The 27244-nt window shown below is 36.7% G+C and overlaps 1 protein-coding gene across 2 annotated transcripts; it reads left to right on the forward strand.

The window, feature by feature from the left end:
• The first annotated feature begins 133 nt into the window (after window positions 1–133).
• On the forward strand, window positions 134–26428 carry LOC110827410 (USP6 N-terminal-like protein). Of its 2 annotated transcripts, XM_087341302.1 has the most exons (9): window positions 134–365; window positions 799–1042; window positions 3814–4045; window positions 5413–5692; window positions 7049–7209; window positions 9449–9595; window positions 11756–12089; window positions 18164–18217; window positions 21896–26428. In XM_087341302.1, exons 2-9 carry the CDS (start codon window positions 888–890, stop codon window positions 22414–22416), a joined length of 1884 nt encoding a protein of 627 aa, XP_087197428.1. In that variant the 5' UTR covers window positions 134–365; window positions 799–887; the 3' UTR covers window positions 22417–26428. The 2 variants fall into 2 exon arrangements, with proteins under 2 accessions (XP_087197428.1, XP_087197438.1); XM_087341312.1 differs by lacking the exon at window positions 18164–18217.
• The last annotated feature ends 816 nt before the right edge of the window (window positions 26429–27244 follow it).

A 27244-nucleotide genomic window follows, 5' to 3' on the forward strand; every position in this document is an offset into this window, starting at 1 on the left:
ACTGCGCTGGTGTTTATATAACTCAGCACTGTTATGTTTACGTGGCTAAGATAATAGGTGGCAGAACAATACGCATATATCCACAAGTACCATTTGAACTGTGAAATAACCGGAAGTTACATCTAGTTCTTCTCCCTAATATTATCTGTGCTACATGTCACTAGAAAAGCCAGTGGTATACAGATAGAAAGCAATGGGTGAACAGGATGTTTTAATAACATTAAGTTTTTAATTGTCACTTAAATATTATGTGAAATGATTCCTCATTCGTTATGTTGAATTGAAAAACAGTAAGAGTAATGCGTGGTTGTCAATTTCGTCTTCAAACGACTTGTTCTTTCAGGGGTTTTGACACCTGGTTACAGGTATTATAGGTTAAACTAATATTATTTCAAAAGAATGATGTTGAAGTATTTAAGTTGTGTCTTGGATGGATCTAATTTCCATCACTCCGGTAACTTGTAGCCTGAACTCACAGCAGCTTTATTTCAGAATGTGAGTTATATTTCCTAAAATTAAGATCGTTACATCCGACTCGTCACAGAAATTATAGGAGTTTGAAAGGCATATGATGGTAACCATAAGATCAGTGTTTCAGTTTATGAAAATAGAAAGAAAAAATAAAACTTTGCTTTGTTGTGGCAACGTGAACTTTAAACTTAAAGATAATAATAGAATGTCTGACCTAGATTTACCTTAATGAGATTTATATGTCATCCTTTTAAAAATTGTTGGAAATGACTTCTTGAGCCTTTCCCTAGATGTGATTCAGTCTTAATCTTAAATATACTGTTACAGGAGCTGACCAGCTTTGTTGTATAGGACTGCAGCTATATTTTGTATGGGAGCGGGATGGTGTGTGGTGCGAGACGATCTAGTCACACGGGATGAATGAGGAGGAGCTGCTGCGGAGAGCGGCAGAAGAGAGGGAACTCATTGTCAGCCGCTATAGTCGTGGCAGAGAAGAGGGAGCTCAGATTGATCCCTGGGAGGATCCAGGGTTTGAAATTTACCATACCACTGACCGCTATGGTTTCATACAGTAAGTTAAAAGCCAATTGGCCCAGATTTATAGATTTCCAAACAACAGGTTTTTGTTTTGTGGGGAATATCTAAGAATTGTGTTAAACCTTTTGAAGATGTATGATTTAAGGCGTTCACAACAATGTAAGCTTGTAAGATGGTAGCATGAGAGGGAAAGTACTTTGGGAAATGCAAGTAGTTAAGCAGTTCATAATCCATTTTGTCATATTTAGAATAAACTAAGTATTATATAAACACATATGTGATTTTATCTAATGGGTATGTGTGTGTGGAACTTGGGTGTTACTTGGAAACACTGTTAAGATTCCCAGGAGAGATAAATTAGCACGACAATGGCGAATGTTACATAATAAGAAGATTCATCTTTTATAGATTTTACCAAGTACCCATTGAATGTAGGTGCGGTTGAGCATGCAGAATATATAATACACAAAAGAAAAACAACTGCCTAAATGAAGATTGCTGTGTCCTGGTTTGTTGCGCCGTGTAGTTTGGTAGATGTTTACCGACGTTTAAAAGGCCCTTGCTGCCTCCATCATCAGGGCAATGAAGGATAAGAGTGAAGAAGGAGAAAGTAGTGAGCATGTGAGCCATAGCGTGGCGCAACAGTATGTTGTCACTTTACTAGATTGCGTGGGTCAGAGAGGGTTTGAATGCCGTGTCATTGCAGCCACCAAGAAAGTTTGTACTGCTTTTAGGAGGAGTCTAAACAGTTCACAAAAACGAGTGACCATTACAGACTAGTTCTTAAAATAAATGTAAATTGTGGAAAAAAGCGAAGTAGTTTGTAAGATTTTGTGAATGCTCTGAACAAGATACTTTGGATTATCCGTGATTTTTGATTGTTCATCTTCTCCCCTTCATTAGCCCATTTAATCAGGTGTACACTGTATCTCATTATTATGAGCGTCTGTACCTTGTACTGAAATGGGAGTATGATGATGTGCCATCCCTTGACTGATAATGAAATATATTGTTTTCACCCTTACCACTATCTTCTAGAGGAGTAAGCTGTGTGGGAGGGTTCAGAGAGAAATTTACTCATGACTATTTTGTAAGTTATGCTCAGGAATTTTTATTGAATGATGAGGGGAAACACTTGAAATTTCTAAAGATAGTCTCGCAGTTTGATCCATAGATTTTCCGTGTGGTATATTTTTATGGTGCTGCTGGAGACATAATGTGATTTCAGTTCACATCTCAATTGAATAGTCAAATGTTCTCCCGCATTCCCGCTTTGTATTCTGGAGGTCCCCAGTTCAGTTTATGACCCACAGGCTGGCTGTGCTGGCTGAAGTCTACCATGGTTTTCCTTAGTGATTAATGATGGGATAGTATCTTAAAATAGATCAAAACTTCTCCCTTCCATGTCTTTGACAGTCATCCTCTCATTTGAATCTCTGTATTATGTGCATTTGTGAGACAGCATTAAATGAACTGAGAAGAAAAAGAAATATGTTGTCACCATCACAAGAAAACCCCATAGAACCTCAAAATTGAGAAAATTAGATTCCCATGCTATCTAGTAGCTAAGACTGTAAGTGAAATAATGTAAAGCTTGAATTGTAACACGTCTTAAATTTTGCTATCTTGTAAGTGAGACACTGAGAATTAACGGATTAAGACGAGGATTGTGTACCAGTGGAAATTATGCGCAGAAATTAATTACTAAGTTATGTAGTTTCTAACTTTAAATTGTTTCTAGCCTGTCTGTAAGCATGTTAAGTTTTTAAAGGAGAGTTAGGACAAGTTCCTCTGGAAATATCTTTCTTTTTGTTATAAATACTGTTTTTATTAGTAGATGAAATCTTGGAATTCTGGTCACAATAAAATAGTCTCTAATCTAGAAGCTGATTGTCATCAGGTGGTCAAGATATTTCATATATTTTAAGGAGCCTGTATGCAAGATTCCACTTCTGGACCTCGTCCTGTGCCATTTTAATCCAGTCCAAACCCTTACATCATATTTATTTAAGAACCATTTTAATATTATCCTTTTATCTGCATTTATGCCTCCCAAGCTGTGTCATTCCTGCAGGTTTTCTGACCGTGTGTGCTGTGCCATTCCCAATTCATTCTCCTTGTTTTGATGATTGTTATAATATTTAATACTGAGTTAGGATTTGATCCCATGATCACAGTGTTTATTTGAATGCTCTGACACTGTATTCATCATCGACTGTACGGTCATTAGTGGCAGTTTTTCATAATCTGCTTTTGGAATGGGTAATGTATCCAGTACTTTAACATTACATACAGTAGTGCAGTGGTGCAAGTGGAGGGGAGTGAGGAATCATACCCCCATCTTATTTTCCAGGAACCGTGAAGTTTTCCTGATATTCTCGTAGTGCCTTTATGATTGCACAAGACTGCACCAAACAAACCTCTTTGTGTAGGATTTGAGGTTTCCACAGTGGTGAATCTGAAGATGGCTGTCTTCTGGGTTGTAGCCTCCATCATCAGGATGATGACTCATCATCGTCTTGAAGATGGAAGCGGCAATGACGTTAGTAAACTTCTACCAGACTACATGGTGCTACAACTCAGAAGACAGCCATCTTTCTAATCCTCCTTATGTCTGTTTCCAAGTTTTTGAAGCACACTTCAATTGCATGGGATGAATCGTATAATTGGGATGAGTGAATTTGGAGGAATATTGGTGGTCAGGACCTTTTCTAATTTATTTCCTTAATATTTAGCTTCAGGGGCACAGTATACTGTCCTGAGCTCATTTAAGGCTATATTTACATTAGTAAATTAACTTTACAGTGACAGGCGGCTGCCAAAAAGGGCAGACCCACATGAAGTGCGTCAGTGTCAGGTGGAGATGGAGAGGGTTAAGAAGTGGCTCAAAATGCTTAGGAGCTGGGATAGAATGTCCATGACAGAGAAACTACGTCGTCGGATTTACAAAGGGATTCCAAATTCACTGCGTGGACAAGTATGGACTCAACTGCTGAACCTAGAAAGAGTCAGAGAAGAACAACAAGGAAAGTATGAGGTGAGGAGAAAATAAAAGAGCATGTTCATGTAAATAATACTGAAAGAAAGAAGTGACACAGTTCTGTAATTATAACTCTGTGGTAGCACCCAAAAGTTCAATATTTGACTTGATAACGGGCCAGCTCCATTCATAGATTTACCATGAGACTTCAACAGAATCCAAGCATTCCATGTTTTATCCATTTTAGCCACGCACCCACCCTATCGTGGCCTCTCAGTTTCTCTGTTCTAACAAACTAGGTCACGTACTTCACCCTTCATAGATGCGAGTATTGTAGGAGAACCTATAAATCATCGTCTTGACACAGTTTATATATTTGTGTTGGTTCATATCATTGTGGTTTCTAGTGTAGTTCTTTGCACTATTAGAGACGCTACTTTAAATTCCAACACCACCATTCCCCACTGGGTTAGGATTTTAAATAATATGTGTTTGGCCAAAATAGTTTGAATGGATTCTTACGTGATAAGAATTTAAGAAAGAATTTTTATGTTCTCTAAAAGCAGAAAATATGTAAGAAACGGAGAAAGGCCCATGATTACACCAAGTACTTGCCAAGAGCTGTCAGCATTTCAGAAAAAGTGAAGAAGCACAAAAGATATCTTTAAATAGTGTATCATAAATCTATTGCTTATCAGAGAAAAGTGATTTGTTTTGAGAAGATGCATGTTCCACATCACATGATACCATTCTTGTATGCTTCAAACACATTATGTCTTGAGCATTCAAGTCTTTCGGTTTTTCAGAATCAACTAGGTCTCCCCCTCTAATACGCAAGAAATCTCACACAAGACTTTAAACCCTTTATTTTATTGAAACAGGAGCAGATTTTTTGTTTTACTACATCAGATTGCGAGCCGTTGATTTTGTTTTGTTTATCTTTTAAAGTATGTTCATGAAAAGTTGCATGTAACCTTTATTGTGCCCAGCTGTGTGCATGAGCCAGGTTAGCTTGGAATGTAAGGAAATTGACTAAATGTGATACAGGACCAAATTTGGTGTCTGATGACATTTTTTTTATGGTATCACTACTTTCAACTCCTAATGCATCTGTCTGGTTGCAAAAAATTCAGCATAATTAACCTACTGTAAATTATCAGGAAAATTAGCTTTTGAGCCTCATAGATTTGTCACTTTTGCTAGCAGATGAAAATCTGTTAGTATCTTTTTCAGTTTCTGAAGTGGTTGTCTCATTTTTATGAAACTCTCTAGAATTAACTGATACTAAAAATTGTCATTTGAATTATACTTTGAGCCATGTCAGTCTATCATTATTGTCAACACAGTGTTGTTGTTTTTTCCATATTTTCTTTGATACTATAATGTTTACGAATGTCACATTCTTTTTGTGTGATTTTATTTAGGAAATGCGCCAGCTGGCCTGGCGCTGGTCTCCAGATATTCGCCAGATAGACCTTGATGTGAACCGAACTTATCGTGACCACATTATGTTTCGTGAACGTTATGGACTCAAGCAGCAGGCACTTTTCAATGTTCTTGGAGCATACAGTGTGTACAATCTAGAAATAGGCTACTGTCAAGGCATGTCTCAAATTGCAGCCCTTCTCCTCATGTATCTTAATGAAGAAGATGCTTTCTGGGCTCTATCTGTGCTTGTCTCTGACAAAAAGTATTGTATGCATGGTAAGTAGATCCATTTTTACTGTCACTTGTCATTTTGTTTGCTCACCACTGGACCCAAGGTTCGCGAGTTCAAACCTGACCTAGGTTAATGGATTTTTAAGGGTGATAAAAATACATAGCACAACTTCCTTCAGAGGGGAAGTAAAACTGACGGTCCCATGTTGTAGATTTACGGCATGTAAAAGAACCTTACAAGCATGAACGAGATGTTTCGTAAGCAACATTCAGTGGCCATTTCTCACCCAAGTCTCTCCTGATTCACTACTAGATGGCTCTAGCAGACAAAAATCAGGATTGAGTAGGAATTGTGCAGAGGCAGTGGGCGTGTCACTCACTACTCATAAATTCACACTTCAGTAGACAAAGAAACCTCCCACATGTGAGGAGGCCAAGGCTTGGCTTCACGCTGGTGTGCCATGGAGTCAGTCAGTCATGGCATAATTATTAAATATCTAATGGCAAAATTCTAGTTTGAAATACCGAAAAAAAGAGACTGCTTGGCAAACCTATGCATATATGGGTGGATAAGATTAAAATGTACTTTGAAGAAGTATTGTGTGATGATGTGCATGGGATTCAGCTGGTTAAAGCTAGAGTTCAGTGGCAAGCTGTTGTGAACATGGTAATGAACATTCAGGTTCTGTAACAAGGAATTTCTTGGCCAGCTACGCTGCTACAAACTTCCTGGTAAGCTCTGCTGTATGTTAATCAGAAAGTGGTGGAAAATATTCATGAAGGATAATGTTAGGAAACAGAAGGAAGTTCCAATGAAATAATGTGCCAAAGATCTCAGATTCAAGACCAGCTAGATTCATTGCAAGATTTTACACTTGCCAACCTCAGCCCTCACTGCTGACAAAATCATGCAATGTTCAGAGTTGGTAGGAGGCTCTTTATGTTACTAAGTCCAGGTACTTCACATGAAGATTTACATGAATGTGATGGGGTGGGAAATCTCCAAGCTGCTTTGGTTGCTGTGGTTACCAGGGGAATCCCTACATACCAAAATCCAATCCACACAACTGCATGGGGAATCTACCATGATGACATCATCATCCAGCCAGATGGCTCACTTACACAAATGTTATTGATTATAGATAACTCTGCCATTTCTGGCATCCTTCTGGAAGGTCAAATTCTGGTGAATGCACCACATTTTCTAACTTATTTTAGTTCCCTGCCATTGTAGACTGAAAGGGAACATTTGGAGAGTGAATATTAGGTTAGCTTAATCATGAATTGAATGCATGTAAAATACTAATGTGTAATGCAGATATACAAACAGTGACAGGACCATATGTATATGCACTGTTATGTTCAGTCTCTGAATCTGATTAGGCTTCGATTTTTTTCCAGGATTCTTCATTCCTGGATTCCCCAAGCTTCTTCGATATCAAGAACATCATGACAAAATCATGAACAAGTTCCTTCCAAAACTGAAGAAGCACTTGGACCGTAATGGCGTTGACACGGGGATCTATACGTTGAAATGGTTTTTCCAGTGCTTCTTGGACAGAGTGAGTACTTTGTAGTGTAGAGAATAATCTGCTGCATAACCTAAAGGAGAGGACTAGCAGGTTAATTGAGAAAAAGACTTGATGAGGAACTTTATAATTTGTACTCTTCATCAGATATTATTATTCCATCTATTCACCGCTTAATAGGGTATTTACTTCTATGTACCTGAGACAAACCTTGCCCCTTTGGTACATAGTGCAGCAGCTATTGCCAAAATACATTTTGTTTTTAATATGTGTTACATGTATTATATAGTTTTATTGTGAGGGGTGGCTACATATTTTACATCAGCGTCCAGTTGCTTATTATTATTATTATTATTATCCCCTCTCTTCACCTATGTACCCGAGACAGACCTTGTCCCTAAGGTACATAGGGCAGCAGCTATTTCCGGGATACATTTTGTTTTTAATATGTATTACATGTATTATATTATTTTATTTTACGACAGCGTCTTTCGAATGATGTATGAAGTTCCCAAAATGGCAGTTTTCTGAAGTTTCCTGACGTCGTGTTCGCCTGGAATGTTGGCCAAATATTTCCTGAGCGACCTGGAGACAGTTCCTGTTGCCCCTATAACTACTGGAATTATTTTTGCTTGAACCTTCCACATTCTCTGTATTTCTATGAGAAGGTCCTTATATTTCAATATCTTCTCTGCTTCCTTCTTAATCACATTTCTGTCAGTCGGTATTGCTATGTCAATTAAGAGGCAAGTTCCGTTTTTGTTTCTGATTATTATGTCAGGTTTATTATTTGGGATGGTTCTATCTGTTCTGATTTGCTGGTTCCACAAAATAGTTATTTGGCCATCTTCACTTGTCTCCACTGTCTTCGGGATGTGTTCATACCAGTGCTTCTCTTCTAGCTTTACCCCAGCTTTCCTGCATATGTTAAAATGTAACTGAGTACAGACACGATCATGTTGATTATTATCATAATCATCTTGTTATTCAAACTGAGGCAAATGAGATAGACATGTAGCTCACATGGAAGAGATGAGAAATGCATACAGAATTTTGGATGGAACTTGTGAAGGAAGAAACTATTTGAGAGACCTGAACATAGATGGGAGAATTATATTAAAATGAACAAAAGTCATAGGATATGAAGTGGATTCATCTGACTCAGGATAGTGACCGGTGTAGGCACTTTTGAATATGTTATTTAACTTTTGGGTTCTATAAAAGATAGAATTTTTCCAATAACTTGAGTGGCTATTAGGTTCTCAAGGATGACTGTGCTGCATGGAGTTAGTTTGCTGATCATGTGGACTATATTAATTTAGCATGGAATAGGTACTGGTAGTGCCGCACGGTCGCTGGGACCGTGGGTTCGAATCCCACTCAAGCCATGTATGTTTGTCCATGTTTTTCTGTGTTGTGCTATCCTGTGTACAGGTAGAGGCCTTGTGACGGGCCGATCCCTCATCCAAGGAGTCCTGCCGAATGTTTATAGATCGAGCCAACGAAAAATTGGGACCCGCAGTGCTCAGGAGCTTGAAGAACGGGTCGTTCCCAGTATCCCAGTGTGATCTTGTGGATGTGTTCATTAAGCTCATGGCAAGAAATTTCTTGACTAGCTGGGAGACAGCTTTTTAAGTATTTTGTATTGCAAAGTTTATAAAATTTGTTTCTTAAGTATTATGATGCTTTATCAACTGCTAAGGTTATATAACGTTGATTAAAATTGGTAAAATGAAGGTTTAACTAACATGTTCATGGGAGCCTGCATAGAAGTCTTATGTGCTGACTCAGCAGGCCTACTATTAGGATAAAGTTGATCCTGTGTGTAATCGCTTTTACACATGGGGTTGTGGTGATAAGTTCAACACGTTAATAAACTTAGCATTAGATAGATGTGAGTGGTCATTCCCATGCTGCATGAAAATGCCCACCGATACTTCCTGAACAGGAGGCTGACCAGGCCCCAGAACTGACGTGAACATTATGGTGAGAAAAATATCTTTTCTCTGTTAGGAATTGAACCCAACTTTGAATGGTGTCCTTCTTGTAGCCAGTCACTTCACTACCTGGACCTACTTTATCAAGTTCAAAATAAAAATGTTTTACAGTAATTCAGGAAAGGAACTTAAATAATTTTTTGTTTTTCAGTTTTTTGTGCATTGTTCTCAGCAGTTGAGGGTTGTGCGAAGCAGGAACAGTATGGCAGTTCTGTTAATTATCAATATATTGTTTGCATTATATTCAGAATACATGACTTATATATTATTTTCAGATACCTTTTACTTTAACGCTTCGTGTGTGGGATGTGTATTTGTTGGATGGAGAGCGTGTTCTTACAGGAATGGCTTACAGTTTGCTCAAGATGCACCGACGCACCCTATCACATCTTGGTATGGATGAAATTCTTCAGTATTTGCAGGTAAATAGGTCTTCCAGAGAAAATAATGCAAATAGTTCCAGAAGTAAGGTACAGACAGGCATAACACAGTGAATTTTCATGTGTGAAAGCTTTGTTCTGGGAGTTGTTGAGGAGTACAAACACTTGTTTGAAGAACAAGACGAGGGTGTTAGGTTTGCACACGTCAACATGACATCCAAACCAAAATGGCAGTGATGCTGCATAGTTTAATGAAAGTAGAGGTGAGAATTGTGATTTATTTTCTGTGTGCAAAGGGTAAAACACCAGCTCAAATTCATCAGGAACTTATTGTGATATGAGGGGAACACATTTTTTAAGCAGGAAACAAGTTTCTTTGTGGTTATATGCCAGTCTCAGTATGTTGATACTGTCACAGACTTGTGGACTGAGGCTGTGTGCTGCCCCCACCCTACTGAGAAACAGCGCTGTTTTTCAGGGTCTCGCTAGAAGCACCTCCAATCACATTGAATATTCTAGACGTTTATGGAAATAGCTGTAGACATCTGGTGATGTCTGGCAGAGTTACATTACGAGTGTTATAAATTTGAGTTCAAGCAATCAGCCACTCCATTGTTGAAGTATCAAGTGAGACAATACAATAAGGAGGAGTGTGGAGTAACCAAAGCACAGAAGAAGGCATTTTTACCAGGATAACCAGGACTGTGATTTGCGGAGTGTCAGATATCAATGCAGTAAATAATCAGTTGTACTCGTAAAAGTGTGAAATAAATCCATCTTGTGTTATGAACCCACTGTGCAATCACTGATTACTTTACATTATGAATGATGAACCATGCATGGTAAGACCTCTTTTGTCCACATCATAAGACAACATTTTGTCATGTTGTAGTCCTTACCTGCGAGGACCTGTGGCTGAAAGATTGTGCAGATTGCAATCGAGCTCAACACTTCAACTTTGACGGTCCATGAAATCATCTGTGACAGGCTTGGGTATAGAAAGGTGTCAGTCATCATAATGGGTGCCAAAACATTTGACCGAATAACACAAAAACACGTGTGTGCGACTTTATTTAGAGAATCTTTTTTGCTACAGTGAGACAACCAATAGACCATTCTTGAATAGAACTATCACTGGTGATGAACTGTTGGTCCATCATGTCACACCAAAGTAAAAAGTTAACTTTATGACACGGAAGAACACCTCCTTCCTGCCAACAAAAGAATTCAAAACAGTCCCAGCCTGTAACTGTGCACATCGAATAAACTGAGGAAAGCTGTTTTTTTAAAGAGAATTGGAAAGGTGCAGGATGGTGTGCTCATGCTCCATGACAATGACGCACACGCACAGCCCAACAGACCCAGCAGTGGTTATATGGAATGAGTGGGATTTATTGCAGTGTCCCACACACACACACAGTCCTGACCTTAAACTTCCAGACACTAGTCTCTGTGGGCCCTCAATTGCAGGGCTGTGGAGTCAGGAGCAATTTTAGGTAGAGTCGGAGTCAGCAAAAATGTACCGACTCTGGCCTCGATATAAAATCTTAAGAAAATACTATTTTAACACTTTTGCTACCGTGTGAGCCATCGGCAGCCTCTCGCTTAGGGAGATTCACATGGTGTGGGAATAATGCTTTGTAACATTGGCACCAGTACATTAAGAATACAAACTGTCTACAAATAAACCGATTTCTGCAATAATCATTAGACTTGAACTTAAATAAGTCTAAAAAGTAGCCTGATGATTCACGTGGTCGTGATGAAATCTCTTATGGTACCATTTACTATTTTAGTAGCTTTACAATTATTAATACATATTGAGCTTTTATGAAGGAGTCGGAGGTTTTAGTACCAACTCCACAGCCCTGCTCAAATGGCATTTATAAAGGCAGTTATTTGTGAATGATGATGACATTGTTGTGGCAGTGATGACCTAATTATAGGTTCTTGGACATGATTTCTTTGTGAAGGTCTTTATTGCACTGGTTTCTTGCTGGGACAGGTGCCTTAATGGAGATGGTGTTTACTTAGAAAAATAATCTTACGATGCCTGTGTGTATGCAAACAATTGTATTGCTGTGTTAGTAAATACCTTGACATGGTGTCCTTTTGTACCTTACTTTTGGCACATCACACATAGAAATTCTTTAATTTCATACTAATAACTTTGAATTGTGGTGAACTTTGCCATTCCTCCAGGTACGTTTAGAACGCGAGTTTGGATTTGATGATGATACAGCGATGACAAACTTAGAAAAAGCTCTTGATGAATTGAAACGTGCCAAACTAGATTATCCAGGCCCTCCCCCGCAGCACGAGTTGCCACGACGTCCATTTGGTCTTTTTACCGAGCCAACATTCGAACATAAAGTAGGACGACGCAGCAGTGAGTTTACTGCCGCAGAAAGGACAACAAGAGAGAGTGTGTTGCTGAGGAGGGATGCTGCTGTCACAGAACTATCTGCGCCTACAACAGGCAGCAATGGTCACCAGAGGGACTCCAAGATATCTGTCGAAGGAGGGGGATTAGGTGGTAAGTATGTTATGGTAACTCATCTTTAGTTTCTTCTGCTGTAAAGTCAGATTTCTTGGACCATACTGAATCTGGTGTTTGTATGTGTATTAGAGGGTTATTGTTGAAAGATATGAAGTTTTTTTTTCCAGATAATTAACTAAAGGACTTGTTTTTGGAGAGCTGAAATATTTATGAATGTTTTTCTGACTTACGCACTATTTGAATTTCCTGCCACTAGTTTCAGTGTTGATGTGAATAAGAATGAGATGGAAAACATTGATGACATGTTTTAATGGGTGTTATGTCATATTGGTTCTGTTTATTCAGATTCTGTCTCTTCAAAAGTAATACAGTGTCTTTCATCTTGTATGAGTTCTGTAAACAATTCACATTGTGTACTTTGCCAAAGAAATTAAATTCTGTGTTCATATTGTACCCTGTGACTACAAAAACCTGGCATTGAAGCCATTTCAGTCTGTATAGTATTAGTTGTAGTTAAAGTAACACTACACTAAAAGTACACTTATTAACAAATTAATATACCAAGTAAATAACTATTGAATGATCACATTGTTCAATAACCTTCATAGATTCTCTCTCTCTTTTTTTTTCTTTATTCATATTTCTGGTAAAGCTTAGAAACTTTATGGATGTTCTGCAGAATTTTCTACATAACTTCATTGAGTGAAGAAACAGTTTATTAGAAAGATGTCCGTCTTCTGGGTTGTTGTGCTGTTTAGTCTGATAGAAATTTTCCAACAATTCAGAGGTACTTGCTGTCTCCATCATTAGGGCAATTAGTTTTTATTGTGGGGTAAAATCTGTTCATTTGCATGTGACGAATTTGACATGCCATATTTTTAAGACTACTTAGTGTGTTTTTCCTTGTTATTGTTGTCATTATTATTATTATTATGTTTATATATTTTTGAGTTTTATTATTGATATGTTGTTAAAAGTGATCCCACTGAAAAATATTGTGATTAGCTTTTTATGCCATAGTAACCAATTTGCTAGAGGGAATGAAATGGCTGATTGTAAATAAAAGCTTGAGCATGCTTGCAAAGGATGAATTTGCATGGAATGCCTGTACAATCTAAAATTATAGTCCAGGAATCACAAATGCAATTCTAACATAATTACAATGGCAGTGCTGATGTTGGGGTCAAAGTTATTTGCTAAATGACCGTAACAGTGAGTAAATTGCTGCATTGTGTTGTTATTCATGTAGATACTAGTGTTTTTGACACCTTCATGTTATGTTTTCTTTGTTGTACTACCCATCATATTTCAGTCTCAGAATATATCAGTGTTCTGCCACAAGGTTATTTGGGTATTTTGGAAGTTTTTATAAGAAGTTGTATATTTTCACATTATATGTAGAAAAAGGCAATTTTTTCATAATTAGAATTTGTAATAAACACACTGGTTCTCCATTGATAGTTTTATTCACCTTGTGTTATATTTTGTTTTTTTATGTCTCCATTCTTATAGGGCAATGTGTAGATACATATTTGTGGCCATGTGTTGGTTTGTACAACCTTTTTGATTGGAACATTTTTGTGGTCTTTGACAAATTAGGGTGTGCCACAGGTTAAAAAAAAAATAATGTTGCAGAACACTGGAGTATAGATTTCGTGCATGTGGGATCTGTTATGAAGTCCCCCTTACTGGCATTTCACACTTCCTTGCTTTCAATAGCTGTTTAGTCTGTAGACAAAGTCAGTGACTTCATGTTACTCAATTGAAAATTTGTGGAAGGAATTAAATTTCCAGGAATAAAATATTAACAATGCCAAGGTTGCCAAAATTCCTGGTTTTTAAAATAAATTCTTTCTGTTATTTTATATATAATGAAACTATTACTTAAATATTCTGTGCTAATAAAAATAAAAAATGAATGAATATACCATATGAAGTTCTGGAAGATTTGTTCCTTACTGAATTTTCAGTTGATGAGAGGTTAACACTTGTAAGTATCATCATGACATATATATATAAAAGAGAGAAATGATAAAACAGAAAAACTGAGAAAATTGTGCAATAAGCAGTTTGATATTTTGTGTTTTTTTACACATCACAACCATGAAGATATATAGCAGGGCCATTCAAAGTCTGGTCCACAGACTTCATATGGCCCATGGCCATTTTCATTGCAGCCTGAGTAGCCTCAAAATGTATGTTAATGAACGGAATATCTTGTGTCAATATAGTAGAATTGTTTTATAAATACAAGATTTGTTAGTTAAAGAAGAAATTAAGCTCACATTTTTTATGAAGAAGACAAAGGAATCAGATGTGGTGAATGCAGGCTGTGATAAGCCAGATATTTGCTGAGAAAATTAAATCTTTTACAAATGGACAGCTTATAAAAGTGTGCATAGTAATGGTTTCCATAAGACAGAATGTCATCAGTTCCAAGACCTTTGGCAGGCAATGAATCAGATTATGATAATTGTAAAGTACTTCTGTGATGTTTGTTGGCATAGTAAAACTGACGTGGTGTTGTGCGTATAATGTGCTGAAAGAAGTAAAATTGATCTTAGAAATGAAGAACACAGTTGTGGAGTTTTATGATGAAGAATGGAAATGTGATTTTTGCATTTTCAGTGGACATTATACAACACGGATGATCTAAATTGGAAACTTCTTGGTAGAGGAAAACATATTGGTGTTCAATTTTCATTTTTCAAAATTTTTTGGACAGAATTAAGACTTCAGGTGTTACAAATCAGAAATTGTAATGTTATGCATTTTCAAGCTTAAATGAATCATATGATTTCTGAAAAGGAATTTGTGAAGTACACAGAAAACATTACAAATATTTGGAAGATTTACAGAAAAGATTCAGTGCCAACCAGAACTACCAACTAGAAGCTCTTGAGTATGCTTCCTTTCCATTCAGCATTAATGTTGACTTGGTTTCTAAAAAATTTTAACTGGAACTAATTTTGACTTTCAGTGCAACATATCTTTGAGAAAGAAGTTCAGGGATATTATTAACATAACATTTTATAAATCCTACCTGTCTATAGAAGAATGTCCACAACATTTCTTATGCTAGCAAGATCATAACCATGTTTGGTATCATTTACAAGTGAACAACTCTTCTAATAAATGAACAACACAGAAAATAAGCTCAATCTTCTGTGAGTGACAGTCATTTACAAAATACTCTCCATGTGGCAAAATGATATATATAAGTGGACGTAGTTTGTTAGTACAGGTGAAACCAGTCCATCCATCCCATTGAAATGTGAAACTATCAACATTATTCTAAAAATGCACAATTAACTGTGTATTTCTTCAGTAAATCTACATTAAAAAATTCCACCAGTAATGTTAAACAAAGAAGATGTTTTATTGTTATATTTAAGAACTCACTTGTTGCATAAAAAGTAATGTGTGGTGAAACATGTTGTTTTGTGTTTGGGTGATCAAGACAGAGTGAATTTTATAGAGTAATTATCATAATTTTTAAATTAAAAAGTAATGTTAATACAGAATGGTGTTTTCTTACAAGAATTGCTGAGTACAAATTAATGTGTGCTGAAATGTGCAAATTCATATTTTTTATTCAGTGACAAAAAAACAGCACATATCATAATTATAATACACGAGTAAAACTGTCATGTGACCTTTTGATGTGAAGCAATGTTTTGGAAATGTTTTGGTGATGTGCAGTTTTATTTAATTGCAGGTAAGATTCCTTATTCTTAATGTTATTGGCTATAAATTGGGCTTTAAATATGTGCATTAACATGCATGCACATGTGCCTTTTATGTGTACACGTGAATTTCTGTGAAATGTGATTTATGTGTTTGTCATAACCTTTATTCATATAATATAAATTTATTGTCTACTAATCAAAAAATAATGCAGCCTAAAGTAGTTACTACAATCTTGATTTTGGCTATGCAGATGGTTTGCATGACCCTACCATATAATAACGTAATGGAATGGCTGAATGTGACTAGAAAGCTAGGTAAGACTGAATTTGCATGGAATGCCTATGGAGATTAAAATCTATGTACAGAAATGATTGATACATTTTGTGCCTTGACACTAGGAGCTTGAGTCTTCAGCCTTTTCATTGCAAGATAAGAGCATCCAGTATTTACTGGTTCAGAGACAAAGTTATAACAAAGTGAATACGTCTGTTAGTTCCAGATTGTTATGAAATTTTATGTTAAAGAATTCTTGTTTAGATTGTGGACAAAAGTTATACTTTAGTTCATACTGATAAATCATATCTGTGACTTTAGTTTAAAAGATACATTAATTTCTAAACATATTTATTAAATGCCCGCTAGAGAACATGGTCACATGAGCTTAAAGTAGACTTACTCGTGGAAACCTGAATCACTGACAGTATTGAATACACTTTATTTTAACTTCATAACAACAGTGCATTTTCAGATTTTTAAGCAATATAAATATAAATAAATATAAATGCCTTTATAATATCAATTTTAAGCACATTTAATACATGTTGGGAATGCCATGTTTAAGATCTTTTGGTTTGTCTCACTCTGTTTAGGCACAATTTTTGATAACTTATTCAAATGGACCATATCGACTTATTATTCATATTCATCTTGTGATTTCTGATTTGGTACAGATTTTGCGTGTCCTGTAAAACGCCAAACTGTTAGGCACCTTCCAGGAAGCAAGGTTTCCCTTAGCCATATGTGGCACAAAGTAACTCCGTTATTATGTCAAGAAACATTTTTGTTGTAAATTATTTTCCTGCTGAGTAGGAAGTTGTTTGATTTGTCTCTGTTAAATCACCCAAGGTTCCAGGGACAGGCCACATCATGACTGGTACTTCAAAAACAAGAGCCGCACTCTTCCATATCTCTCCCAGCCTTTAACATTGCTGCTACAGCATTGGCATTATTTTATTTTATGTTTATCTTTTGCAGAGTTTCTTCCAAATTTTAAGCATTGGGCTTTACAGAGTTCTCACCAGCGTGCAATGGTGAACAGGGGCTCTATTTCACATTGACAAAATGCAAGCATATGGCGTATCTTGTCCGCCACACCATAGCTTGAGGCTGAGGTCTTGACCATTTCAGAATGTGAATAATGCTCCTGTGTAATGGCATCCTTTTGATTCTGAGCCTAACTCCAAGTTTCCCATGCCAGAATCTGTTGTACCTTTCCTGTATTGAGAAGCATGGTCTTGCATCATTTGAACAGGTGATGTGGCAGATTTGTTTTGTTTCTCTGGATTATATCATTTTAAACTTCACAGTGATCAGAAGCAATGAGAATTTTGTGGTTTCTGGTCTGTGTTGCAATGGAATAGGATTTTATTGTTTCAAAAGCTATGTCTGCTTCTGTTGAGAAACAATGCAGTAAAATAGAATAAATGAATTAGTATGTATTTCCCAGATTGAAAGTGGAGGTAGAGAAGGTGTGATGAGAACAGTTTACTGTATGCAAGCCAGTAATAGGTTTGTTTGCTGACTTAGCTGAATGTTGCTTGGCTTCCTTGGGTAGACGGATCTCAGTATTGGTAGTTAATGATCTGATTTAGTGCCTTGTTAAGCCACCTCATTGAAGGCACTTGTGCTGTATTGTTTTGCTCGCAGCAGACTGTTCTGATTCTACCTGGGATTTGAAGTGTTCATGGTGTTGTGAGCTTTGATTGTGGTTATCTGGGTTGTTGTGCCAAAGGGTCTTCTGGTTTGCATGGCAGTACTTCGGAGAAACGTGCTACATCCATCTTCAAGGTGAAGTGAAGAGGGGTAAGAAGTTGATGAATTGGCAGTCTCCTGTGCTTCCTGGCCCAATCATCCATATAGCCCCATTGATTTATCAACTTGTGGCTCTCCTTTCTTTAATCCTGAAGTTGGAGGCAAAATGTTGCTTTGAAATGTTCACATACAGTGAGAAGAATATATGGCATAACAACCCAGAAGACCGCAGTCTGAATGCTGATTCTACCCTTCCACCCAGTCTTAGGGATATTTGCTTCATGTATTCCATTGTTGACATATTTCTCAGATTTTTCATCTGAAATGTTTAAATTCTATTTCACTGCAGCACGGTTGGTCCTTAGTGTTGTATGTTTGTATTTTCACAGATACGACTAATTTACATGCTGAGAAGGATTATGCCACATGTAACACACAAAAGGGTGAGATGAGAATAAAATCATAACTAGCCATTACAATCTTAGGTAACATTTGCAACATGAATGGCCAAAACAGTGCTGTTAGAAATACGAGTTATTTGGCTGTTTGTGTACTTTTATATTTTTTGGGTGCAACATAATGCTTTTTTGTTTTATAATAGACTACTTTGTTTTAGGCTTAAGTGTTGCCATGATCCATGTTTGAGTGTTGTTTCCTCTCCTTTGTAACTTCTGCATGAATGATGCGTCATTATGTGTTCATTGTGCCTATATCAGCGTTTGACAGACCAAGTTATTTAAAAAATTTATGAAGATCAATCTTATCATTTGTGTATGAAAGTGGTACAGAATCCCAATTATTCTGATCATTGTAGACGTTATGAAACTACAGGATTTTACTCGGTTTGTTGAATCCAACCTGCAGAATCACAACCCATTTCCATTTTAAAATTAAGCTGCCTTATATGCTTTGAAACTGAACAGGTTGGATGTAATATCCTATCAGACTTGTTTTTTGGAGGAACCCATTTTAATGCCTGGTTGTAAGAGGGTAGTATGACAGGATGCAGATACTTTTATATGTCAACCACTTTAAATCACATTTTCTATATTTAGTAACTACATGGTATGAAACAATATAAATTATGACTTGTTTATTGTAATTTTTACTAGACCTTCCTTGCAATAGCTGGAGTATTATCCTGAAGCAGACCACAGGTGAGCTTTATAATTTGTCATTGACATGACCGTAAAATTTCCACTGCATAATCGTGACATAAATTTGGCCTGTTTTCAGTTTTTTATACATTTATTACTTTTTCTCATATATGCTGATGTTCTGTGGTCAAATTAAGTGAACTGGATGGCTCATTCAGCAAATTATTGGCTGTATGATGCACAACCAGGCTTTAATTCCCAGCAAAGGTAGTGCTATTTATTTTTGCCATGACCAGATTGGCTCTGGGACCCACCATCTCTCCTATCCTGTAGGTATGGGGGGGGGGGGGGGGGGGGGGAAAGCATTTTTGATCATAAAGCTGACTCCACACCTCTATCTAGTGCTGAGGTTAAGAATGTGTAGAGCTCTTCTTCCACTCTGCCGTGGTGTTTAAGCATTGAAATAACTTTACTTATGGTCTAAGTACTGTGTCAGTACCATGCTAAGGTAAGTTCTGTCTGCTCTGTACTTGATGTTTCTTGGGCCATGACACTTTATTTCTGAATACTTCAATGCCTGTTCATTTCTGTTAATAAGATGGTATTTTTCCCAGCCATAAAATGCAGAAGTAAAATGTTGGGTTTTAAACATTTTCATGCATAATTCTTCTGAAGAATAAAAGGGTGGTGGGAAATTTTAGAGTTGGATATTAGCATGGACATTGAAGTAAAAGAATCGCTTCAAAAATTTATTCATATGTTGTTGAGCCAGGGTAGCTCAGTCGCTATACTGACTATGGACTGGATGACCGGAGTTCAATACCCGACAGGGTCAGATGATTATTCCTCTAGCCTGTTTGTCCAAATTGGCTCTGGGGCCCACCCAACCTCCTGTCAAATGGGTACGTGGGATTTTCCTGGGGGTAAAGCATGGCCTGGGCATTACAGTGACCACTCACTGCTGTTTAGTGCCAAGGTTAAGAATGAGTAAGAGCTATAATTCCCCACCCCCAAGTGCCTTTATGGCATGTAATGGGACAGCCCCCCCTTTTTTTTTTGGTCCTTTGAAATATTAAATACTTGACACAGACTTTGGGTAGTTTTCTTCTTCTTGTGAGCTAAGAATTGCATGGCATCATTTTTAAAAATTGTAGGTATTTCTTAATTACAAGGTTTCATCATTTGACATTTTGTAAATATAGGCATGAGAATATGTAGCATGAAAACGTAACATGTAGTAAAGTTTTTACCAATCTTTACTTTTTACTGAAAGCAAGAGTGAAGCATGTTTTTGTATGATGAAGCTTATTCTAGAGTTTATTCTAGAGGCTAATATGCCAATGGACAGTCTTACAAGTGCATTATTTGACTTCATTCTTAGGTATTCTTTACACTTTTGTGTAAGTCAAGAATACTTCATGGGCCCATTCATGTGTGTGTGTCCGTTTATCTTTTGACCAGGAGATCTCATGCTGTCATCTGTCAGTGACATTAAGAATTAGTTTTGGTCATATAATAACTTGGGAATGGATGATTGGATTTTCATGAAATTTGGTAAAGAGATTTTGCCATTGGAGCTTTGTCTGCAGTCATACTTTTTAATTTCATACAATTGGTAATACCAGTGTGATAAATGCTCTAAGTCATGAGACGGAACAATGAGATTGCTGTTCATTGTCTGTCATCCTCTGCACATGCGTGATAATGTCATTGGCCTTGATGAAGGTCATTTCTGGTGATTTCCATAATGAAATTTGTTATGGACATTATTAATATCCTATAATTGTTAGTACCAATGTTATGGATGCGTGAAGTCATAAGGTTGGACATTGGCACTGTTACCATACTTATTTCTAGATAGAGTATACATAGAATGTGGTATAAAGAACACCTTTGGAATCATAACTGTACTCCAGAAGGACACTTCACAGTTTTGTTAATGTAGTTGCTATTTGAATGTGGTCATTTTGCATTTGATGAGTTCAGAAGGAATTGCCACACAAACTTTATTACCTGATGTATCTCGAATTACTGGGTCACCTTATTTTTTGAATGAACTGTTGTAATATTAGTCTTCCAATTATAGTAAACATTTGAACTCATCAGTCAAGTGTGTTATGTGCTGTAACTTTGAAATCTCAAAACTGCTTCTACATCTAAATTCTAGTTCGTACTATGATGTTAACATGCTTAGTATACATGTTAATATCGCAGTAAAAGACAAATGTCTCAGCCATGTGGTTATCACCCCTGCTTTGTATTCAGAAGATCCCAGGTTAAAATCTTTTCCCAGATGCCAATTATCCTGATGGAGGTTTGTCATGGTTTTAGTCAGTCCCTCCAGACAAATGTCAGGTAGTGACTTAAGTTAAGTTACTGTCACTTTCATTTCCTTATTAAGTCATTCATTATTCATTAATCATCGTGTTATTTAACACTGTATAGTCTGAGCTGCTGACAGCTGTAAATAAATGAATCACAGTACAAAAGAAGTAATTCTTCTGAAACTTTATTAAAACAACAAATAATTGAGTGCTGACAAAGTTTATGCATACTCCCTGGACACCCTTATATCCTACATAGGATGCTTACATTAATATTTTTAATTCAGCAGTAATACAGCCATAGCTCAGTTGGCTGGATGCTGGCTTTCTGCCATGTTGACCCAGGTTCAGTTCTGGATGACTTCAAGTAAGATCTGTTGTAGGCAAAATGGGACTGGAACACGTTTCTGTCCAAGTTCTTTGGTTCTACCCTGCCATTTATTATTCCTCCACTGCTCATCTGTCAGCACTCCATAAGGTGTGCAGCAGCCTTGGCTAAGCAGTATATTATCATGCCCTGAGTACTAAGTTAAGGCTTCATCTTTGACCTGACACTTGGCTGGCATCAAAATAAAAGTAATTTATTAATAAATTACTTTAAAAATAATGTCAATCTAGTAAACCAGTAATGAAGAGATAGCCTGCAGAGGTTAACAATGGCATACAATTCACTAACCTGAAACTGCCCTCTTATTTTCAGGTTCCAAATTCTCATTTGACCCAAGTATAGATGATGCAAGTTCCTTGTTGGACTGTCATCATAGCAGCTCCAGAAGATCTTTAGCAGATACCAGTGTCACCTCTACTGCTGACCTGTCAGTATTCTCTACAACTACTCGCTCACAGGCTCTTGACAATAGCTTGGACACTCATAGTAATGCGTCAGATGGCAGTGGAGGTGCCGCTAGTTCTGGTGGGTCTGGGGTCGGACATTCTGGCAGCATACAGCGAGGTCCGTCAGCTCACTCCACTCCGCGCACTACTCCCCATGCTCCCAGTCCAGACATCGTAAGGATATATGTACCATATGCATCATCATCCCCCACTCCATCTCCTTCGCCGCAGAATGGCGATGTTCCTCGATCTTTGCCCCGTCCTCTTCCTGATCACAACAAGATCCGGATCCACATAGACACTCAGGAGGAGCAGACCCCAGTTGTCGAACATGGACAACTTATTAGACCCTTCCATATTGACAGTCCAGAAATAGATTTGAAATAAGAATTATATGCAGTGTGCAGTGGTGGTATTTTGTCTCAACGTAAGGGAATGTGGGCAGTAAAACTGGCTTCTTCCCTTGTGCGACTTAAAGTAGGAATTTTACGGGCAGATTTGTAATCAGATCTTGCATTCCCAGAGGCCTACATTAGGGCAATAAAATTTTGCCAAACTTTTTCTATTGGAAGCCTATAAGTATCTACGACTTGAGTGGCTTCTGTGAATTGAATTTATTTGTTACTATGCACTAATTAATGTTACTCACAATGTAAGGTATATTTGTGTGTGTGAGTGTGTGCAGATGTGTGTTTGAAAGCAAGAAAAATATTACTAAATGGACTTCGTAGTAATATTTAGCCTTTTGTTCTAAAAAATCTTCCATTCCATATTCATTGTGCTTTCATTCCATGTTGACTCGGATAGTCTCACAATGTGTCTTGTGTTTTTCATTTACTCAGAGGTCACGCAATATACATGTTTCTTTATTTTTTTCAAAACATATGTTTGTAATAAAATACATTATTCTACTTCCAAATAGTTAACATATTGTCTAGAATTTTAATGAACTGTTAGGAGACTGCTTTCCAAATGATTGTATACTTAATAATACCTGCCATATTTCCAAAGAGTTATTTTGTGCCTTGGTTAAATGTGTATCGTACATAGGCTATATTAACAGATACTTTTTCACAGTTATAATGAAGTTACAGATTTACTTTTGTTGCCTATTTACTGTTTTATAATTGAACAGTAAGAATCAATAGTTGTGTAGATGGAAGATTGCATATAACATTGATGCAGTTAGAAAGTAAATGAAAATTGATACTTCATTTGGCTGTTTTCAACAGTGTTGAATCCTGTAAATAAATAATGCATTTAGGATTGGGTGGTGAAGGGACATAGTCATTTATTTACATCAGTGGTTCTTATACTGTGTCCTGCAGAGCAATTGGCTCCTGTGAAAGAGTCCATATGGTTTTGGATGAAAATGCTAAGTTCTTAATTTACTAACTTCAAGATCCAAATTGGGAAGAATATGTTTAAGTTGTATAATGTATGTGGTTCACAAAACATGTGTGAGTTTGTTTTATTCATCAGAAATATTGCAGTGAAACGCAGAAGTCACTGTATTAGTGTTTTGTTGTTGGAGATAAAACTGAAACACTGGTAATGATATAAGATAAAGTTGTAAAAATTATATATTGAGTTAAGTCACATCCTAAAATTAACTTTATAATTCACTGCAGTGAAATGTATTGTCTTACAGTACCTTCAACAAAAGGGCTGTCTCGAAATCTGTGATTCATATATTTAAACTTAGAGGGCAGTAATTTTTGCAAATGTTGGTACTTCTGTATTAACAGAGTTCTGCTGTGGTAATGAAAAATTGCAGAACTATAAAGTAAATTAATTCCACAGTTTTTCAGAGATAATACTTCATTCTGTAAGAGTCATGGAAGTGGCTTAATATGCATACAGTTACATTTTAAGTTGTGTCCTAGATCAGTTCTTTGCTTTGTACATTTCATTTAGACCATAATGGAATAGGTTATATTTTGTAACTGTATGAAATGAAAGTTAATTTAGAATTATACAAGGATTGCCTCCTGATTATTTTTATGATTTCTGTTCATGATATTTTATAATGTATTTGTTAACTCAGCAAGACATTTTGCAGTTTTCACATAACACTCTTCTTTACCTTGAATTCTTTGCTGCCAATTTGAGTCCTATCATCATGAAAGCAGAGGTGATTCTGCATTCTAAGCAGATGGAAGTCAGACAGCAATAACTTGACTCTGTAGAAGCATCGTTACTTCTATAATGCAGTAAATATGAAGAATATTAAATATATAAAAATACGCATCAGTAAAGGAAGTGAAGCTAATAATGTGTAAAATATTGTTAACCATTGTAGGTTCAGTATAATTTTGGTTTCTGTGTTGAATGTTGAGTATTAACTGAAGTTTTGGCACCTCCTTTCATCAACCACATGTTCCTTTTCCTATTGGATAGAGGTTTACATCTTTGCTCCACCAATCAGCATCATCAAATCAAACTCGCCACCCACTGTCTACCATATATAAGGCTTCCAGAACTTGCCCCACTGCACACTCACTCTGAAAATAGCAACTATAACGTTCAGTGAAACATTGGTTAATACTCAATATTTGATGTGGCTCACACCCAAAATCTGAAGTTATAAATTGAACTACAGCCATGAAAGCCTAAAGACAAGAACTGTAGGCTTATTTTACAGTATTACATTTTTGTGGCAATACATGTTTGCTTTAAAGTTCATGTGTGAGCTTTTATAGTGTGTTGCAGAAAAATTAAATTTAAAAATTATAGTAAAAAATTTGTGTGTGAGGCTGAGGAGTTTTTATGATTCTGACTAGATTTATGTAGCTTAAAAACCCATTCAAAACTCCTGAAATTGTCATATTTAAGTTTGAATATATTACTTTTGAGGCAGCCCTTTATGAACTTCTGAGATGAATACGTATCTTAATGACAGCTGAGACAGAATAATGAATTGGTCTCAAAAGTTTTGTGACTTTTTGGTTAATTACATCGCAGGTTTGTTTGACATTGTCCATTGTGTGGCATACAGTGAGTGGTACTTACAGTATTTCAGGAGTTGGTTCTACTCTAATCTTCTTGTGACAGGTTGTCATTATACTGCCATATTTGTATTTTTTATTTTATTTTAGAGATAGTGGCAACAGTTGGGGTTTATTAGGCTCCCTTTAAATACTAGGCTTCTGTGCTAACCACTGGTTAGTGTACAAGCCTTTCACCTGAAGACAGGATTAGAGTCAACTCTCATGTATATGAAATATGCCTCAGGTAAAATAATGAGGTCTCTTCAAAATGTTTCCAGATTTGTTTTCAGTTTTTATGTGACTGAATGAAAGAAATTGTTGGCCTCATGGTGACTTGAGGAGTTGTACTCATTGAAACGTGTGCACCGGCAGTGGAATGGATAGCTTCTTCAATTATATTTTCTTTGATATAATACTACATTTACTTGCATTGTTTCCTACTGTCCTTATTTATATTTGGACCATGAAGTCATTGATGTTATTGTGTGTGTGATTAATTTCCACTGCTTTCACTTAGCCGTAGTTTGTTTTAGGATTTTTTTTTGTAGGAAGGAAATTGTATGTCAGCAATTATTTTCTCTCATCCTCAATACACATCTTCTGTGACTGGAACAGCCAGCATCTTATGGTTCCAAGGTCACTGAAGATTTCAGAAATCATTCAGCAATAAATCACTCAAATAAGATTATTAATTTTTAAATGTTGTGAAAAATATTCGATCATGAAATAACAATTTTCACTATCTGTGGGAAATTTCCTTGTATTTCTCTCCTCTTCTACATTCTAAGAGTTAAAAATTGGAGAATACAAGAGGAAGTTTGTCAGTAACTGTGGTACACTTCCACAAAAACACATATTATGAGCTCACTAGACTGTTTATGACTCATCGTTATGGGACCTCTCAAACCTCATATATGCCACATATCCTTGTTGCAGCTCGCTGCTTGCGTTATTCTTGTTTTCGTATGTGGAAAAAATGGTCAATATTCATAATTATTTACGAAGTAATTTAAGAGCAATACCAAACATCAGCAGTTTTATGGCTTTATGTTTCACAGCTGTGTGGAAGACATAATTTTAATGTTGCATATTATTGAGCAAGGTAAAGAGGGATAATGCAAGACAATTTAATTTCTTAATTAAAATTTGAATTTGGAAATAATGGTTTAAATTGAATGATAGCTCACAGATTGTGACTGGGAGAATAATTGGCAGTGTCAGTATGCAGAGAGAAGGTTATGCAATTTTGAACGAGTTTTCCAATTTATTAAGCACCTGAAAGTAATATATGTGTTTTAGGTAAGTCTTTCATATGCTTTTTCCTTTAACCTTGATTTTGCTGTAATTGATATTGTAGAAATAGTTTGTACAGCTACGAAGTGGCACATTAAATCTGGTGATGAAACTTAGCTTCAGTAATTTCTGATGATAGCAACCACTGTCAGCTGCCTACAGAAGACTAACTTGAAAGTGGTTACACTGTGCCTTTCGGATAGTTGTTGTTTGCATTCTGTGTAATCTTGATTTTTTTTTTTTGTACCCAAACAGCATGCATAATGAGCCAGCGTTGCTCAGTCATTATAGTGACTGGCTATGGACTGGACGACCGGCGTTCGATCCCCAACGGGGGCAGAGGATTTTTCCTCTATCCTCTGCATCCAGACCGGTTCTGGGGCCCACCCAGCCTCCTATCCAATGGGTACCGGGATCCTTTCCTGGGGGTAATGCATGGCCAGGGTGTGATGCTGACCACTCACCCCTATCTAGTGCCAAGGTCAATGAGTATGAGCTATACACCTCTCCCTGCAAGCGCCTGCATGGCGTATAATGGGACAGCTTTACTAAACAGCATTCGTAATGTAATAGCCTGTCAAATAGAATTTGTAGATTTTGTGTATATAATTTATGACTTAGTGAGTAATGTTAGAAACATAAAAAAATAATTTTTGTCTTAATGTGAATTGACAGCAAGTTGAAGTAGTCAGAATGCTTCATTTTAAGCTCCTGTTTAAATGGGAGTTTTTGTAAAATAATTTAATAAAATGATGGTTGCATATTTTTCTGCTGATATTAGGTCATGATATATGAAATGGGCACACATAAAGCCACAATACTGATGTTTAGTGTTCCTTCTTATGTTCTTGTGTCATAACGCCATAATACGCGGATAGTACTGCTGATGTTGAAAGTTGATCCAGATACCAGATCATCCGGAACAGAAAAAT

This window comes from Zootermopsis nevadensis, unplaced genomic scaffold (genome assembly GCF_977971745.1).
Source record: "Zootermopsis nevadensis isolate Lab colony 2312 unplaced genomic scaffold, Znev_1.0 Znev_ptg000003l, whole genome shotgun sequence".
Lineage (NCBI taxonomy): Eukaryota > Metazoa > Arthropoda > Insecta > Blattodea > Termopsidae > Zootermopsis > Zootermopsis nevadensis.